Source organism: Eubalaena glacialis, chromosome 1, assembly GCF_028564815.1.
Source record: "Eubalaena glacialis isolate mEubGla1 chromosome 1, mEubGla1.1.hap2.+ XY, whole genome shotgun sequence".
Taxonomy (NCBI): Eukaryota; Metazoa; Chordata; class Mammalia; order Artiodactyla; family Balaenidae; genus Eubalaena; species Eubalaena glacialis.
The window spans coordinates 64,822,958-64,839,537 of record NC_083716.1 but is presented as its reverse complement, the minus strand read 5'-3'; the positions used below and the strand labels follow the sequence as shown (position 1 = coordinate 64,839,537).

The following is a 16,580-nucleotide window of genomic DNA, read 5'->3' as shown; positions in this document are numbered from 1 at the left end:
ACTGAGCAGAGGAGAGCCTGCCGGGAGGGGCTTGCTCCTCATGAATGCTCTGCGGATGCCTCCCCCTTCCCTGGATCCTGGCCTGGGCAGCAGTCTGGTTTGCATTCACACCAGCTCCAGTGGTGACTGTTGCCCCCTGCACCCACAGGGCTCTGTCTCTCTCATCCAGGACAATAAGAGATGTAACATGAGAAAAAGTTTCCATGGTCAAATACGTTTGAGAAATGCAGGGTTAAAAGTATTACGCAGGTGTCTTTACGGCAGGCCTTCTCAGAGCCTTTACTATGCTAAATATACATTGGGAAACTCTAAAAAAAAAAAATGCAGGGTCTTGTGCAGCATTTTCAAACTTTCTGACCAGGACATTCTTTTTTTAAGAGGAGCGTCTTACGAGGCAAGTATTCTGGAAACACTGGTCTATGATTACTGCCCCTCGTATCCCTCACCACCCATACCCCATCCTCTTATCAGTGACTTTCTCTTCTTACCCCAAAGGGAGACCCAGGAGCAACAGGGAAGCCGGGGCCCCCAGGTTTGCCGGGAAAGATGGGGCAGAGGGTAGGATCCTGTGTCCTTGAGTGTGTGCTCCCTTCATCCTGGCCTCTGCTGGTCCCCCACTGCCTGCCCCACCCCTATGGCTGGCGTGCTGCTTGCAGTGTGCGGTGGGTGCATGTGTCTCCAGGAAAAAGGGAGTGCCTCGATGGCCTGGCAAAGCTTCAGAAAATTCACACTCAAGATCACAGCCTTTCTCCTTGAAAGCCATTGGGTACCCAGGAGGAAAGCCTAGAAGGAAGGGAAGCTTTCCCTCCCCCCACCCCCATCCCCCAGGACCTCTGTAGGGCAGGACCGCACCCTTTCCCTTAGACCTGGCCTGTTTCAGGGGGTGCCCCAGCTAAAGGCAAAGGCACAGCCCAGGCACAACAGGGCCAGCTGGGGCCTCAGGATTCACATCCCTCTCGTCACCTGGGCCCTTATCTGCCCCTCCTCTCCTCCCTTAGCCTGCTTCAGGCCATTTTGTCATTCAGCTTCTACCCAAGGGCAGGTGGCAAGGGGAAGACAGCTAAAGACTTGGTGTGGCATCTTTTGTGGCTCCAGCTGAAAAGTTCATTGAGACATGTGAGCACATTACAACCCCAGGGTCCTCAATTTATATTATTACCTATGAGAACCACTAGCCTTCAGGCTATGGAGAGTGGGGCTTCTCATGCTGACCAGGCAGGGGCCTTCTTGATACTGGACACTCTGAATCAAAGTGAAGTCTTTGTGGCATAGAAGGCGGACCTGGGTACTGGACCTGGTTCTGTCACTGCTGCAGTGAGGGGTCATCCACAGTCTCGGAGCCCCTTCATTTCTGCAATGAGAGCAGGGCTCTGGGACTTGTGTCATAAGGGAGAAAAAGTGTTCTTCAGGAAGAAGCTAGTTAGGGAGGGGTACTCGTTTACTAGGGCTGCCCTAACACAGGACCACAAACTGTGTGGCTTCTACAACAGAAATTTATTGTCCCACAGTTCTGAGGACAGAAGTCTGAGATCAAGGTGTTGACAGGGTTAGTTCCTTCTGCGGGGTGTGAAGAAAAATCTGTTCCGTGCTTCTCTTTCAGTTTCTGGTAGTTTGCTGGCATTCTTGATGTACCTTGGCTTGTAGAAGCATCACCCCAATCTCTGCCTTCATCTTCACATGGTGTTCTCCCGATATGCATGTCTGTGTCCAAATTTCCCCTTTTTATAAGGACACCAATCATATTGGATTAGGGGCCCACCTCATAATTTAGCTAATTACATCTCCAATGGCCCAATTTCCAAATAAGGTCACATTCTGAGATACTTGGAGTTAGGACTTCAACATATGAATTTTCATGGGACACAATTCAACCCATAATAGGAGGCAAACTTCTCAAAATATTCCTCCAAAGGAGAAGTTCTGGTTCGACGGTTTTTGTCCTCCCTAGAGGTAGGGGGGAGGTAGACGGAAAGCTCTCCCTAGAGACCAGGGGTATCTAATTGCTAGACATTACAAACATAAAAAAGAGCCAAGCGGTTTTAAAAAGCCTTTCCCAAATACTGGCATTCTGAACTGCTCGCCTGTCCCCAGGAGACCCCCAAAAGTGACTAAATGCTCCTGGCCCCTCTCCCTGCTTAAGTGCTGAGGGCCCCGCCCACACAGGACTGGGAAGATAACGATACCAGTGTGAAGTGTCCCGAGGAAGGAGTCAGGTCCCTGATGGGGTCCAGCAGGAAATGGAGTCCTTCCGAGAAGAGCCCATGCAGGGGCAGGGAGATGAGAGAGGAAAGCCAAGGCCCGACGCTGGAGGGCTGGTGCCTTCGCCAACATCCTGGAGAAACAGTTCCTAACCCAAATTGTCTGCATTTCCTCCACAGGGTGAGAAGGGGGCTGCGGGCCACCCTGGGCTACTCGGCCTCCTAGGGCAGAAGGTGGGTAGCAACCAGCTCTGAATGGTGGGTTCTGTGTAAAGGCCCCAGTGTCCATCCCCACCCACATTCCTAGCCCTGCACATTCATATGGGCCCCAGCACTGGAGGTGTCCCTCCCAGATTGGGGGAAAGCAGCTGGAACACAGCCAGATTGTGCTTCGGGGGACAGAGGCATGGGGTTCCACATGGGAGGCCCTGATTGGCCAAAAAAAATGCCCAAATTCAAAGAATTTAGTAGCTATGACCTGGTCTGATTTCTTTGCACCACCTCTGAAAGTGTGTTCCACCGTATGTGAGCTCCGTAAGATATTCCACTTAAAAAAAAAAAAAAGACTTGGGTCAAATAAGTTTGGGGAAAGCTATATAAAACAGGTCCCTCAGAACTCTACTCAGTACTCTGTAATGGCCTATATGGGAAAAGAATCTAAAAAAGATTAGACATATGTACACGTATAACTGATTCACTTTGCTGTGTACCTGAAACTAACACAACATTGTAAATCAACGACACTCCAGTAAAAATTTAAATAAATAAAGCAGGCTCCTCAGAGAGTCATGGGCATCTTGGCCTAAGAGGCTCCTAGCACCCTGCAGTGAAAGAGCCTGCAAAGCTTCATTTCACTTTGCCTTTCCAACATTGTTTGGCCACCAGACCCCTTTTTTTGAATATTCCCAACCTGCGGAAGGAGTGTTCCAGGGAACACACTTTGAGAAACACTGCTCTAGATCCTGGTCCTGATGGGTGTCTTGTTCTAGCTCTACACCGGTTCTCCTTCAGTAACTCCATTCTCTCCTCAAATCCCACAGCCAGGTTTCTGAAGGCCTCTGGTCCCCAGCCATCCTGGAGCCCACAGTCCCTTAATGTCCCCCAACATTCAGCATAGACTGAGAGGCAGTCTGCTGCCTTCACTCCTTCGAACTGTGAGGGGAGAAAAGACAGGGATCAACCACCTTCCTCCAGAGTTAGTGATGGTAATTCTACCTTCCACCCCCAGGGAGAAAAAGGTGATGCCGGCAACTCCATTGGAGGGGGCAGAGGGGAGCCTGGTCCCCCAGGGCTCCCTGGGCCCCCAGGGCCAAAGGTGAGTCTTTCCCTGGGATCAGTGCTCAAAGCAAATGTTTGCCTGTGGCCTTTATCCTTAGTCCATTTTGGGGACTCCGTGTCCCGGGCACCTTGCCTTCTTTCCTGCTCTGTGTGGTTTTTCCAGTGGATTCTAGAAAGGTCCTGGTTCGACCTTTGGACCAAGCTTCTGCTTCCAAGCATCTCTAGGGCAGATGGATGGTCCCATTGATTGAAATGGCTATGATGTAACTGAGTCAAGGACCAATGGCTGCAAAAAGACCCCTAGCTTAGGCTCTAAATCAGTTGCAGGTCAGCGATCAGCTGGGCCCACCTGGTGTGGCACACTGGGGGGAGGTAAGGTTGCAGCAGTGGGACAGCTGCAAATGGGGCTGCCCACACTTTTCCTTGCAGAGGGTGGAAGCTGCAGTGGTAAGACTTGAGTTCTGCCAAGCAGATGCCTCCTGCATTGCTCGGTTTATTTTAGCAGCCCAGGGAAATAAGGGGGTCTCTTCCTTAGCTTATAAGGAAAGGATTAATTACTCTGCATGATTTGAGGCAATACCCTCATTCATTCCACCGATGTTTATCAAGGGCCTGCTATGGGCTGTGAAGCTGCCGAGAACCTGACCTTGGCTTGCCCACCATCTAGCAGGAAAAGCAAACCCACAATTCACAGGAATATAGTGTAGGGAGCCACAGGGAACCCCACAGACAGGCAAGATGAAGTGGCAGGAAGGGTCTCGGGCTCAGCACCACGTTCCCACGTGACTGTGGTGAGAATAGAGCTTCCCTGGCACGAGCACCCAGGCTCCAGGGCATGCCCGATGCTGAGTCTGTCCCGCTGACCCTGAAGGGCATGGATACCAGGCACGTCTTGGGTCTCGATTTGGGGTTGGGGAAATCTGGTCACTCTTGTTCCTGTATCCTAGGACAAAAGGAAGGGAAAGCTAGAAGACTGTCCCCAGACTCATGTCCTCTTTCCAGGACCAGGCAAAATCTTGAATAAATGAAGTATTTGGGGTGGGCTGCCTCCTACCTCTCCCTGCTCCTCCTGTCCTAGGCCTCCTGGACACCCTGTCCCCATGTGCCCAGGCCCCTCCTGCTCTCCTCTGTCCCCCAGGCAGGACCTGATGAGGTGTGTAAGAGTTCCAGGCTCCAAAATGACCTGCCTCCTGCCCCTGGAGGCTGATGGCAGTCCACAGTTAGGGGCCTCGACAGAACTGGGCACGCGTGTGTTAACCGAGACCTGAGGAGGGCCTGGCAGCGCAGAGCCCAGAGGAGGAAGGGAGTAGTCAGGGAGGGCTGCTAGGAGGTGGTGAGACCTGGGTGGGGCCCAAGGGTGGGAAGGAGTCAGACAGGTGGAATGGAGTGAGTTAGTAGAAGCCAGCAGGGAAAGAGACAGAGACCCAGAGACACTTAACTAGAACATCAATAGCAAGACCAATAGCAAGACCCGTGTGCCCTCACCCATCTCTCTCCTCTTGCCCAGGGGGAAGCTGGAGCTGATGGCCAGGCAGGCGCCCCAGGACGGCAAGGAGACAAGGTACAGGAGCCCCCAGATCTAAGAGCTGCAGGATGAGGGTCAGCTTGGGAGTTCAGAGAGAGAGACAGAGAGAGAGTCTTGGCCGTCCTGCCGCTGGGCCTCCAGGCACAGGGCTGACGGCCATGACTCATGCCTACCGTCTCTCCTGGTCGCCTCGGGCTTTGGAGAACTTCCACTGACACGGCGGCCAGGCAAAGGCAGGCCCAGGGGTGGGACGCTGGGGCTGGGGAGAGACCCGGAGCCCCTGCTTCTGCTAGCTCCCACACCACTGGTAACGACGGGGCCCCACTTCCCTCCAGCTACTCCCTGTGGATGGGTCAGCCTGGTGCTGCTGTGTCCTTCGCAGGTGCCCCGTGACTGAAAGGCTGTGGGCTTGGGGAGGTGCAGGGTAGGTTACCTGGAGGCGAGGCTCCATGAGCTGGCCAGCGACAGGGTCGGCAGCAGTTGAGTTATATTAAAGGGTTTGTTTTCCCTTTATTTTTACTTTCTGTCTTGATTTTCTAAAATGTGTTCAGTGTTCGCATTATCCCAGAACAATTGGAACTATGGTTTGCTTTTCACAATTTACACCACGTTTCATTTATTCCCCACAGTTCTGCCCTGTTTCCAACAGGAACAAATCCCCCCATCCCGACCTGCTCCAGGAGGCTGGGTGTTCTAATGCCTCGCCCTGGCCCCCATGTTTCCTCCCACAGTTTGGGTCTTTCACCAGCAGACAGGAACCGCCTGGGCTGTCCACGGCAATTGTCAACCACCCAGGCAATTGGCAAAAACTTTCTGAGCCCTTGCTCCTTGAGCAGGATAGAAATAAAGAGGGGCAGAGGGTCTGGTCCCTGCTCCCGAGGAGGTGGCTGACTTAGGGGACCGGGGGGAGGTGGCCAGACGGACATGGGTGGAATCACCAACAACTAACGTGGGACAGAAAGAAGATCTTCCAGCAAGAAGCTGGAGGGAGCTGGGAGGGAGAGGGGCTTGCTGGCCAGTGGAGGTGCTTCCCAAGGGGTGGAGCCTGCACGGGATGCACAGGGAGCCCTGCGCCTCTCAGCCTGAGCTGAGCTGAGCCTCCTGGCCCCCTCTGAGCTCCCTAACACATGGCCCATCTGGGGACACCAGACTCTCTGTACCCGACTTTGTGCCTATTTCACTCCAATTTTGTCGTGCAACAGGGAGAGCCTGGAGCAGCTGGAGAGCAGGGACCTGCTGGCCCCAAGGTACGTGCATCTCTCACCCAGAGTCATAGCACCACATCTCACCTCCCTGGGGTCACAGGGTGAAGTGGCTTGTCCCCGGGGCCTTGCGGGGGGTGGGGTGGGGGGGAGCAGGGAAGAGCTTTCTGGCCCCAGATAGGAGGTCTGACATTGCAGCCACGATCGGGCTCAGTCTCCCCCAGGTCTGTCTAGTCCAGGGTTCTCACACGGAGTCTTCTCTTTGGTTCTGGAGCCCCTGGGCATCCTCTGAGAGTGTTTGGAGCCCCCAGTAGCCGCCCCAGCTGCTCTGCATCCCCTGTGCAGCCAGTGATGGTAGAGAGCAGAGGCGCTTGTCCTGAGGTCCCCGCTGGCCCAGGCCCTGGGTGCAGGTCTCCTTTGTCTCGTAGGGCTCCAAGGGCGAACCTGGGAAAGGAGAGATGGTGGACTACAACGGAAACATCAACGAGGCTCTCCAGGTGAGCGGGGCCTACCCAGAGACGGGAGACCTGGAGGTGCTCATGGGCCTCCGGGCTGTGTGATGAGAGAGCTGAGCATCCCAACACCCTGACTCATGTCCCTGAGGCCAGGCCACTGGACAGAGCTTCCGGGGATTCATCCCCTTGCCTTCTCCCCTTCGGCCTCCCCCATACAGCCCCCATGCACACGGCCCCCTCATTTGAAAGCCAGTTGGCCTGGCTTTGGGTCTGGGCCCAGCTGGCCAGGTACCCTGGCTCTGGGTCACCAAGAGCCATAACTGGGGCATCCTGGCGCCTGCGGGGTGCTGGCCCACTTGGGGTTCTAGGACTCCATTTCTCCAGCACACACCCTCCTCCTTCACATGGTAGAATCTGTCTTTCTGGAACACATCTACCTTTGTGTCAATGTAATCATATTTCAGGTTCATAAGGTACCCTCGTTTAAAAGCGGGGCTTCTCAAACTGGGCGCCACTGACATTTGGAGCTGGGTAACGTTGGTTGTAGGGAAGCCTGTCCCGTGTGCTGGAGGATGTTCAACAGCGTGCCTGGTCTCTACCCACTAGATGCCCATAGATGCCTCCCCACTCCCAGCTATGGCAACCAAAATATGCCTCTGCACATTGCCAAATGTCTCCAGGGGGACAAAATCACCCCAGATTGAGAACCACTCCTTTAAAGGAATCTTTGTACCTATGTGAATCCATTTACAAGCTGTACAGTTATTTTTTTTAATGCCAAGAGTTGTCCCTCTAATTTATTTTTCCAGTGGTGCCGTGTTTTGTTCCATTGTGTCTGTCTGTTTAAAGGGAGGTACATCAGAGCCTTAAATCTGGGTTCTAGGAGAAGAGGGAAGATCAAGAAAGGGTCCCAGTGAAAGATTAGAAAGAATGGGAGGGACTTCCCTGACAGTCCGATGGTTCAGACTCCGCCCTTCCACTGCAGGGGGCATGCATTCGATCCCTGGTCAGGGACCTAAGATCCCCCATGCTGAGAGGCCAAAAAAAAAAAAAAAACAAACAGAAGGAACAGGAGATGCTGCTTCCCTCCCGCTCTTGTAAAGAGACAATTTGCAGTCCATTTTAGGGCACGTAGGAATCTGTTGTAGGATAGCATCTGGTGCTCGCGGGGTGCTCCCTGCCCAGTGACTACAAGCCTCGGGGAGGGGAGAGGTGAGGGTGGGGTGGGCCTGGAAGGCACAGGCCCCCCGAGAGGGTCTACCTCTACTGTGCTCCTTCGAGGGGCCCAGCGCCCACGTTTCCAGGACTGGGCCGAGGGGACCCTCCATGTGGCTCTTATTTGCCCTTCAACTGATCGCATGGTGTTGGTTTTTAGGAGATCCGGACCCTGGCCTTGATGGTGAGTCCTCCTTCCTGATTTCCCCGGGCACTGGGCTGAGGGCTGGTGGAGGGCAGCCTGGAAGCCAGGACTGGAGGTCTCGCCTCCAGAAGGTTAGGGTTGACCCTGCAGTGCTGGGGCAGGGGCTGACCTGAGCCTGAGCAGGGTCATGGCTGTCGTCTGGAGTAGCTCTTCACCGACCCGGTGGTGCACTCCTGTCACAGGACAAATACTGGTTCTCGTTGCAGCTGTGTCAAGGAAATAGTGGTATAGAGGAGGGTGTTTTTATGTTCTCCTTTTACCCAATCTTTTGCTAATAAAGTGCATAATCCTAAAAAAACTCAGTAGCGACCCTCTACCTTTCCCTCTTTCCTAGAAATCAATTTCATTCTCTGCAGCTGGAAAACCAGTGAATTCCAAGCCTGGATTTTGCACGTGTACCTACCAGTGACAGGCTTTCAGTAAATATTTGTAGCTAAAATGATTGCCACCAGGTTTAACTTCCAAGGCAGAGAAGAGAGGGGAGATCACAACGTTCTCAAACTAACTCACATTTTATGTCATTTAATATTTTTAGTGGCCATGTGCCACAGAACACACTTAGGGATGATGCAAAGCCAGAATTAAGCACCAGTCGTACAGTGCCCCAATCCCAGAAACTGGTATTAACCACATGATTCTGGAATCAGTGAGCTTCATTTGGAAACATTAAAATAGATTATTTGAAATAGCTCTTTGAAGCAAAACTTTCCGAAACATTTTTTTTTAATTTTAAAAATCAACCTTGAATTAACCATTTACATACAATAAAATGCACCCATTTTAGGTGTAGAATTGGCTGAGTTTTGACAAATATATATACCCATGTACCCACCACCCCAATCACTTCAGAAAGTTCCTTCATGCATCTCAGGAGTCAGTCCCACACTTATGCCCAACCCCGAGCCACCACTGATCTGCTTTCTCTCACCATAGCTTAGATTTGTCTTTAGTTCTAGAGTTTCTTATGAATGGAATCACACAGTATGTAGGTGTCTGCATCTGGCTTCTTTTGCTCCGCATAATGTGTCAGGGTTTCTTTCTTCTATGGCATGGCCTGTGCAGTGCTCGGTTCTTTTTTCACTGCTGCATAGTATTCCATTGTGTGAATATGCCAGATGTTCAGCTGTTGATGGACATTTGGGTTGCTTCCTGGAGACATTTTTAAGTCACTGTCGGGGAAGGTCAGATTTATCTTCTTGGAGCCCAAGGAGCCCCCAGGGTGTAGACGGACAGGGAGGGAGAGGCTGATAAGCATGGCCGTAGGGTCTCCGCCCCCCACTTTAATCCAGACACACTCAGTACTTATCTGCCTTACACCGTGGGGTCTCCATATTTCCTTTGCAAAAAAAGGGTTCCTGCCCCTGATGAAATGTTTGGAAATGACCAGTCTCTATAAACCAGCCTCCACATACACTTCTCTGGAGACAGGCCACCCCTCCTCAGTTGGAAGGTTCTCCCACGTGTCTTTCTTTCCTTTCCTAGGGGCCCCCTGGTCTTCCTGGGCAGATTGGCCCACCCGGAGCTCCAGGGATCCCAGGCCAGAAGGTAACACCATCTTGACAAGGGGGGTGCAGACCCTGCAGAAGCCCTGCGTGTGTCTCTGAGCACGGGACCCCACGGCTGCCCCTCATCTGTGTCCTTCTCATGTTCCCAGAGCCACCACCTCACTCCAGCCTTCAATTCTCCCCAAAGCTCCAAGGCACCGCCTGCCCACTGACATCACTGCTGCTTCACTACCCCCATCCTCAGCTCTGCCTTTCTTCCCTGGCTGTCTGTCTCGGGCTCCTGTAATTCACAGACCCCTCTGATGTGGTGGGGCCGGGTCTAGACGAGCCCCCGCCCCAGCCAGAGCCACAGCAGGGACCCAACCCGCCATCAGGGCACGTGGCGCTTGAGCCCCTCCCCAATCTCACCCCTTCCTCGATTCCTGCCTTTGCTCCCTTTTATCCTCTGCCCCCCACCCCTGTGATTTTTCCCAGAAGGCCAACACATTTGCCCCTCTGTCCTCTGCTCATGAGGTCCTCTGCCCTGAAGTCCCTTCCCGTTTTCCCTACCTTTCAAAGTCTTCGTATTCCAAGCCCAACTTGAAGGCCACCTCCTCCCTGAAGCCTTCCCTGATCTATCAGGAGGAATTCACTGCTCTTTCCTCTCAGCTTACCTTGGTGCCGCAGCTGGTTGTTTACCTGGCCTCAAAGCAGAGGCCACACCTCCTTTATCTCCCTCCCTGACTTAAAGAAGGGACTCGGGTTGATGTGAAGTGAAGGGAGCTCCCCGTGTGGGGGCCAGGACTGGAAGGCTGAGTTTGGGGGGAGGGAGAACAGGGAGGCAAGCACCCCTCCCGGGGAGCGCCTGCTCCGTCAGAGGTGCAAGGTTGTGGCTAAAACGTGGACTGTGGAGCCAGAACGCCCGGACTGGGATCCAGTCTTCACTAACTCCAGGCCTTGGGCTCACAACTCTGCACTGGGGTCCTCACCTCCAAAACGGAGTCGGTGAAAGTACATACCTTCTGTGTGAGTGCTGAGGATACCTGACATAGGAAGTGCTGTATAAATAACAGTTATTGTTCTTCTCTGGCCTGAGAGTGACCTTTAGTTGTTCTGGCTACAGGGGGAGATTGGACTGCCCGGCCCTCCCGGACACGATGGGGAAAAGGTAAGGACACTCCCAGACAAACCTCTGAAGATAATCTTTGCCCTGGGGGGTGAGGGTACAGAAGGCTCTGGAAGGGAGCCTTGTGGGGAAGGGAGAGGGGAGGGGAGGCCCGCCTCTGGAAGCCCAGCCGAGCCCCACTGCTGGCCCCAGGAGGAGCCAGGCCGACCCACGCTGGGATGGGCTGCGGCCCCTCAGATTCCCACCGGGAGCTGGACAGGCTCTCTGGCTGGTCCAATCAAGCGCCAAAGAGCCGAGTCCTTTGTACCCTCAGCAACCCCCACCCGGCCATTCTTTCTTGTTCTTGCCCCTCGTTTCTCCATCAGTGTATCTAATACATGTTGTTGATCTTTTCTCCAGGGACCTCGAGGCAAACCAGGAGATGTGGGCCCTCCTGGTCCCCAAGGCCCCCCAGGAAAGGCTGGGCCTACAGGACTGAAGGGAGAAGATGGCCTTCCGGGGAACCCAGGAGAGAAGGGGGAGAAAGGGGAGATGGGGCAGCCAGGCCCACCGGTGAGTGCCGGGGCCCACCCAGCATGATGTGGCTGTGTTCTGTGCCAGCTGCAGCTGGAAACCAGAGCCGGGAGCTGGGGACAGGGCGCTCACCTGTTTTCCCCTCAAGCTTTACTTTATAAAGCCCAGTTTCCCGCCTCAAGAGACCTGGGTCTTGTTCTGTCATCTCCTATCTGTGTCCGCGGGAAAGTCACTGAGCCTGGCAGAGCCTCGGTTTTCTCATCTCTAAAATGGGGATGATTGGAAATTCGCTGGTGGCCTAGTGGTTAGGATTCCAGACTTTCACTGCCGTGGCCCAGGTTCAATCCCTGGTTAGGGAGCTGAGATCCCACAAGCCGTGTGGTCAAGGGAGGGGAAAAAAAAAAAGAGAGATTTCTTAGCTACAACACCAAATGCATAATTCATTAAGGAAAAAAATTGATAAATTTGACTTAACAAAAAAGAATAAAATTAAAATGGGGATGATAATGCCTTCCCTGGATACGTCACTGAGTTGTTGGGAGTGTAAAACTGCCTCTTGGGACAGCATACCTATACCCAGGAGAGTATAGGGACAGCCCTAGACCCAGGAGAGGTACAAACAAGTGACCTTAGCCCAGGCCAGCTAGGCCTCTGGCTTGACTTGGGAGGCTTCTCTGGGCTTCATGGTTTCCAGGCAGCACCCTAGACACCTGCCCTTGGAGGAAGGCGGCCCCACGTGCATGCCACGGCAGGTCCCAGACCTCAGTGTGATGACCTTGCTCTTGACTAACAGCGATCTTGTTCGATCTCTAGGGTCTAGACGGCCCAACTGGGGAGAAAGGAGAACCAGGTGACCAAGGGAGACCTGGAGTGACCGGATTGCCAGGCCCAATCGGGCTCCCAGGATTCACGGTAAGGCGAGGGGGCCGAGCATCAGGGTGGTCAGCAGGCCTCTGCTGATGAGGGCAAGCAAGCGGGGCGCCCTCACTGAGGTCACCTGCCTGGCAGGTGCCTGGTGCTGTGATGAAGCTGCACTGGCCACCAGCCTGCCTGCCCAGCCTGGGGATGGGAGGGTCCTCTGGATGAGCAGCTACTCCCTGAGGGGCAGTTGGGTGTCAACAGGGGTAGCCCCCTCCGCTCACAGCATGGTGGCCTTCATCTCCAGGGGCCAACATAGTTCCAAGGTGCTAGAATCTTGGACTCGGAATTCTCCTCTTAGAAGTAGAAAGAACCTCAGAGGTCAACCAGTCCCACCTCTGACCCAGTGCAGGATCCCTCGAAGGCCACTGACTGTGGCTGCCCCACTCAGCTGGGACAGGCAGGCAGCTGGTAGCCTCCTGACATGTCCCCTCCAAGCTGGAGGGAATGCTTCCGATGTGGTGTGAGGTACCCTCATCAACCTCCCTCCACCCCCACGGCCCTGGCTCCGCTTCTAGAGCCGTATTCACTTTCTGTAGCTGCATAACAAGTCACCACAAATTCAGTGGCTTAAAACAACACACACGTATTATGGCACAGCTTCCATGGGTCAGGAGTCCAGGCCCGTCACAGCTGGGGCCTCTGCCCAGTCAGGGTGCCATCCAGCTGCAGCCCCATCTAGAGCTGGGGTCCTCTTCCAAGCTCGCTGGTACTGGCATAATTTTCAGTTCCTTCTATAGTAGCAATGAGTCCCTCAGCTCCTAGAGGCCACTACAGTTCCCGGCCACTCGGCCTTCCCCCTAGTAGGCAGATCATATTATAGCAGCTTGCTTCTTCAAGACCAAGGCCAGCAGGCGTCTCTCAGTGCATCCTAGCAAGACAGGTGTGTGAGTGTGTGTGTGTGTAACATACTTGTAACACAGTCTTAACCTATCATTTGTATAACATGTATAATTTGTAACATAAGCTTGTAACATAATCACAAGAGCGACATCCCATCATCTTTGCCAATAGACCATATTCTACTGGTTAGAAACAAGTCCCAGGTCCATCCTAGGGCCTCTGCCCTGCAGGATCCATACAGAATATCAGCCTCTCCTCCCACGTGCTAGAACCTCAGATTCAGGAAGTCAGTGATCACAAGTCCCCTGCCCTGGCCTTCGTCCTTCAGGCCAGCTACCTCTGCAGCCTCCCAGGTGGTCCTTGCTGATATCTAGGCCTAGTCTAGTACTGGTCAGGTTTGTCACAGATTTGAGTGTGTCTGTCCGAGGATCCCCCGAGTGCTGGCATCCACGCCATGTTGTTTTGTGCCCACAGGGAGAGAAAGGAGAACCCGGGGAGAAAGGTGACCCAGGAGTGGAGGTAGGTTGTGCCTGCTCTGCGGCTTGTGTCACAGGGATTATTTGACAGGGACCTTGTCACACCACAGTCTCTCCAGTGTGCACATCACTTCCGTGCTCTAGAAAGAAACTCACAACTGCCTGGCACAGGAAGAGTGCAGGAAGCTGAACATTTCTTGAGCACCTCAGGGGTCAGCAAGGACCCACAGGTCTGCTCCACGGTCTTCCCATTAATCAAGTCCCTCAGCAGTATTCACACAGCACCTGCCATGTTCCATTCCAGTGCTAGAGCCTGGAGACAGGAAAATAAGACCATCCCTGTGCAGCAAACAGTGCCCAGTCTTGGGCACTAGAATGGCAGCAGCTCAGGGAGTCGGGTGAGCACCCCAGAAGATGGGTCATTGGAGCAGGGTCTTGAAGACTCTGTAGGAGTTTGCCTAGAAGCTCCAGAGGTAGGGTTTCCAGAGAGAGGCATTATTCTTTTGAGAAGTGTGGTGGTTAAGGGAAAAGGGGAGAAGAGTGGAGTGAGAGGTAGTCAGGATGGAAGCCAGCTTCTCATAACATGGGAGGGAATCAGGCTCAGGGTAAGAGCCAGGAAAGCAACAGAGGTCGAGGATACGTGAGGGAGAGGCTATTTGGTGGTAGGGCCTGGGCCACCCAGACACCACCTCAGAGAGAGACCACCAAACCCTCGGTCACCCTTCAGTATCTCCAAACCCCATCTGCATTTAGTAACACAGAACTGATTGTATAACATATATGTTATTTATTTGGATAGGCTCCTAAAGAAATGCTCTGAAATTCAGGAAAAGCATAATATGCAAAAATGTTCCTTCCAGATGTATTTAAACTAAAAATTGGGAACAGCCTGCATTTCTAACAAGAAGGAAATGATTAAATAACTTACCACAAAATACTAATGGTAATAATAGTCCCCATGCTGGAGAGCTTTCCTTATGCCAAGCCCTGCTCCAAGCCCTGGCTAGGTAGGAACTCATTTTTGTTCCAGTCAACGAGTAACACATCAACATTGAAACCAGGCTTGTGGGGACCATACAAAAAATGGAAAAATGGGTTTTGTGTTAAGTGAAAAAGAGAAGAGAACCAAATTTTATATATATATGATATCATCATAAGTATAGCCATACATTCAAATACATTTTATACATCAAAAAAGAGTAGAAGGAAATAAAGCAAAATATTAGCATTACTCAGAGATATTTATTCTTTTTTCTTCTCTCAGTTCTCTTTAATTTACTAATATGTTAATGAATTTGTATTCCTTTACATTTTTTTATTTTTTAAATTATCATATAGTAAAATGATAATACGGTAAAATTGACTTTTTGACAGTTCTATGAATTTTAATACATGCATAGATTTATATAACCTCTACCCCAATCAAGATATATGAATTACTTGTTAATAATAAGAAAAAAAGCAGTAAACTTTTTTTTTTAAGAAGGTAGAGTTTCCAAAGATTGAGTTCCCTGCAAGGAGACTATAGTATTATGGAGTTAAAAAGTCCACATGTCCCAAGCGACAACAGGGATCCCCTGTCTGCCCAGTGCAGAGGCTCCCTTTATAGTCACCTGGCAGAGGGTCCCCATGCTGGCCACCCTCCAGGGGATTCTGTCCCTGGGAAGGTGAGGTGCCCAAGGAGAGTCCAGAAGCCGAAGTGGGGGGGCCAGCAGGCAGGTCTCCTTCCTGCCTCTTGGATGGCTGACTGTGGACAAATGGATGTCCATCTTCACCAGAGACAGAATCTACCCTGCACAGCATCCTCCGTAGAGAGGAAGACCGCCCTGGGTTCCTTCGTGTTCTCTGTCCAGTCCGAATCTCTTTGACTTTAACCTGCCCTCAAGAGCAACGGAGACCCACAGTCCCCATCCTGTCTGTTACAAACCTGGGGAGCTTGAGGAATATTCTTCAGAAGCATCTCAGTCTCCCCCCATTCCAGACAACCAGTCTCTCTTCCTTTAAGCTAAAGGTCTCAAACCCAAATGCCAACCAGGACCAGGCATGCAACAAATGAATGCAAGAAGTCTGGGTTAAAAAGAATAGGGAGTGGTGAGGACTGAGGTAAACCGAAGAACTCAAGCCCCACCCGGAAGGGAAAGCTCTCATTGAGCTCCAGGCAACTGTTGCCATGCAAGAACAAGAGCCTGAGGCAGCCAGATTTTCTGGTTTTTCAAAAATATCCAGAAGAATAGACATTTTGAGGGTATTTCATGGCAATGTTTGTTTGTTTGTTTGTTTGTTCAAAACACTGTGCAGGCTGATGAGTTGCTATGAGTTTCTGACCTGTTCTAAGCCTTTATTTGGGAGACTGTGTGCTGGTAGTTCTGTCCTTCAGCCTTGCAGTCCCTAGCCGGACCCCAGGCTATGGCAGAAGGCAGGACCCCTTAGAGTATAACAGGAAGTGGGCTAACTGTCTCCCTTTGGCTTCTAGGTTCCTGGGCCACCAGGGCCAGAGGGACCTCCCGGACCTCCGGTAAGTTTGGAGGGCTTGTCTGTGTTTCAGTCCACTGTGATTAGGTCCCTAACATCCCCTCCCCATGGCAATCACTGGGCTTAACCTCAACCTTAGATCACTATCACCTCCTGCTTCCACGGTGGGATTTTCACATCCACAAGCCCCTCCCTGCTCCTCTTCCCTCCCACCTTAAACAGGCATCATCTCTGCGACACCAAGGAGCCTGGGCATCGCCTGGTTTCCTGGAAACAGTTGACTGGCATGGCAGCCCCGAGGTCTGGTCCCAGGGTCTGGTCCCTCCTTGCAGGAGTAGGAGACATGCTGTCACTCGGTTCTGCCCTTTGCCATCAGACATCTGCTCCTCTCCCTCTTTTATTCCTGCTAACCAGCCAGCAAGAAGACCAGGATTAAAATAGAAAGTGACCCATTTAAAACCAGGCCCACTGGATTGGCCTTTCCGTGGTTAGAGATGATAAGGCACCTTTAAAGGGACCCCTATGCATTGTGCCTCGAGGGTCCCCAAGCATCCTAAACCAACAGATGCTGGTCCTTGCCTCTGCCGGGTTCACAGTCCCCGTGGTGATGGGCCACCCATTGTCACTGGTACAAGTAGTAGTAGTAGTAGTAGTAGTAGTAGTAGTAGTA

At 52.4% G+C, this 16,580-nt stretch overlaps 1 protein-coding gene across 1 annotated transcript in view; it reads left to right on the top strand.

The window, feature by feature from the left end:
* Window positions 1-16,580, top strand: part of COL13A1 (collagen type XIII alpha 1 chain) — a 79,580-nt gene that overhangs the window by 42,852 nt on the left and 20,148 nt on the right. The window contains exons 16-27 of the mRNA XM_061190297.1: window positions 2,379-2,432; window positions 3,427-3,513; window positions 4,984-5,037; window positions 6,204-6,248; window positions 6,632-6,700; window positions 8,034-8,057; window positions 9,561-9,623; window positions 10,686-10,730; window positions 11,088-11,240; window positions 12,015-12,113; window positions 13,437-13,481; window positions 15,912-15,953. Coding sequence (XP_061046280.1) covers window positions 2,379-2,432; window positions 3,427-3,513; window positions 4,984-5,037; window positions 6,204-6,248; window positions 6,632-6,700; window positions 8,034-8,057; window positions 9,561-9,623; window positions 10,686-10,730; window positions 11,088-11,240; window positions 12,015-12,113; window positions 13,437-13,481; window positions 15,912-15,953 — 780 coding nt within the window. The remainder of the gene's footprint in view (window positions 1-2,378; window positions 2,433-3,426; window positions 3,514-4,983; window positions 5,038-6,203; window positions 6,249-6,631; window positions 6,701-8,033; window positions 8,058-9,560; window positions 9,624-10,685; window positions 10,731-11,087; window positions 11,241-12,014; window positions 12,114-13,436; window positions 13,482-15,911; window positions 15,954-16,580) is intronic.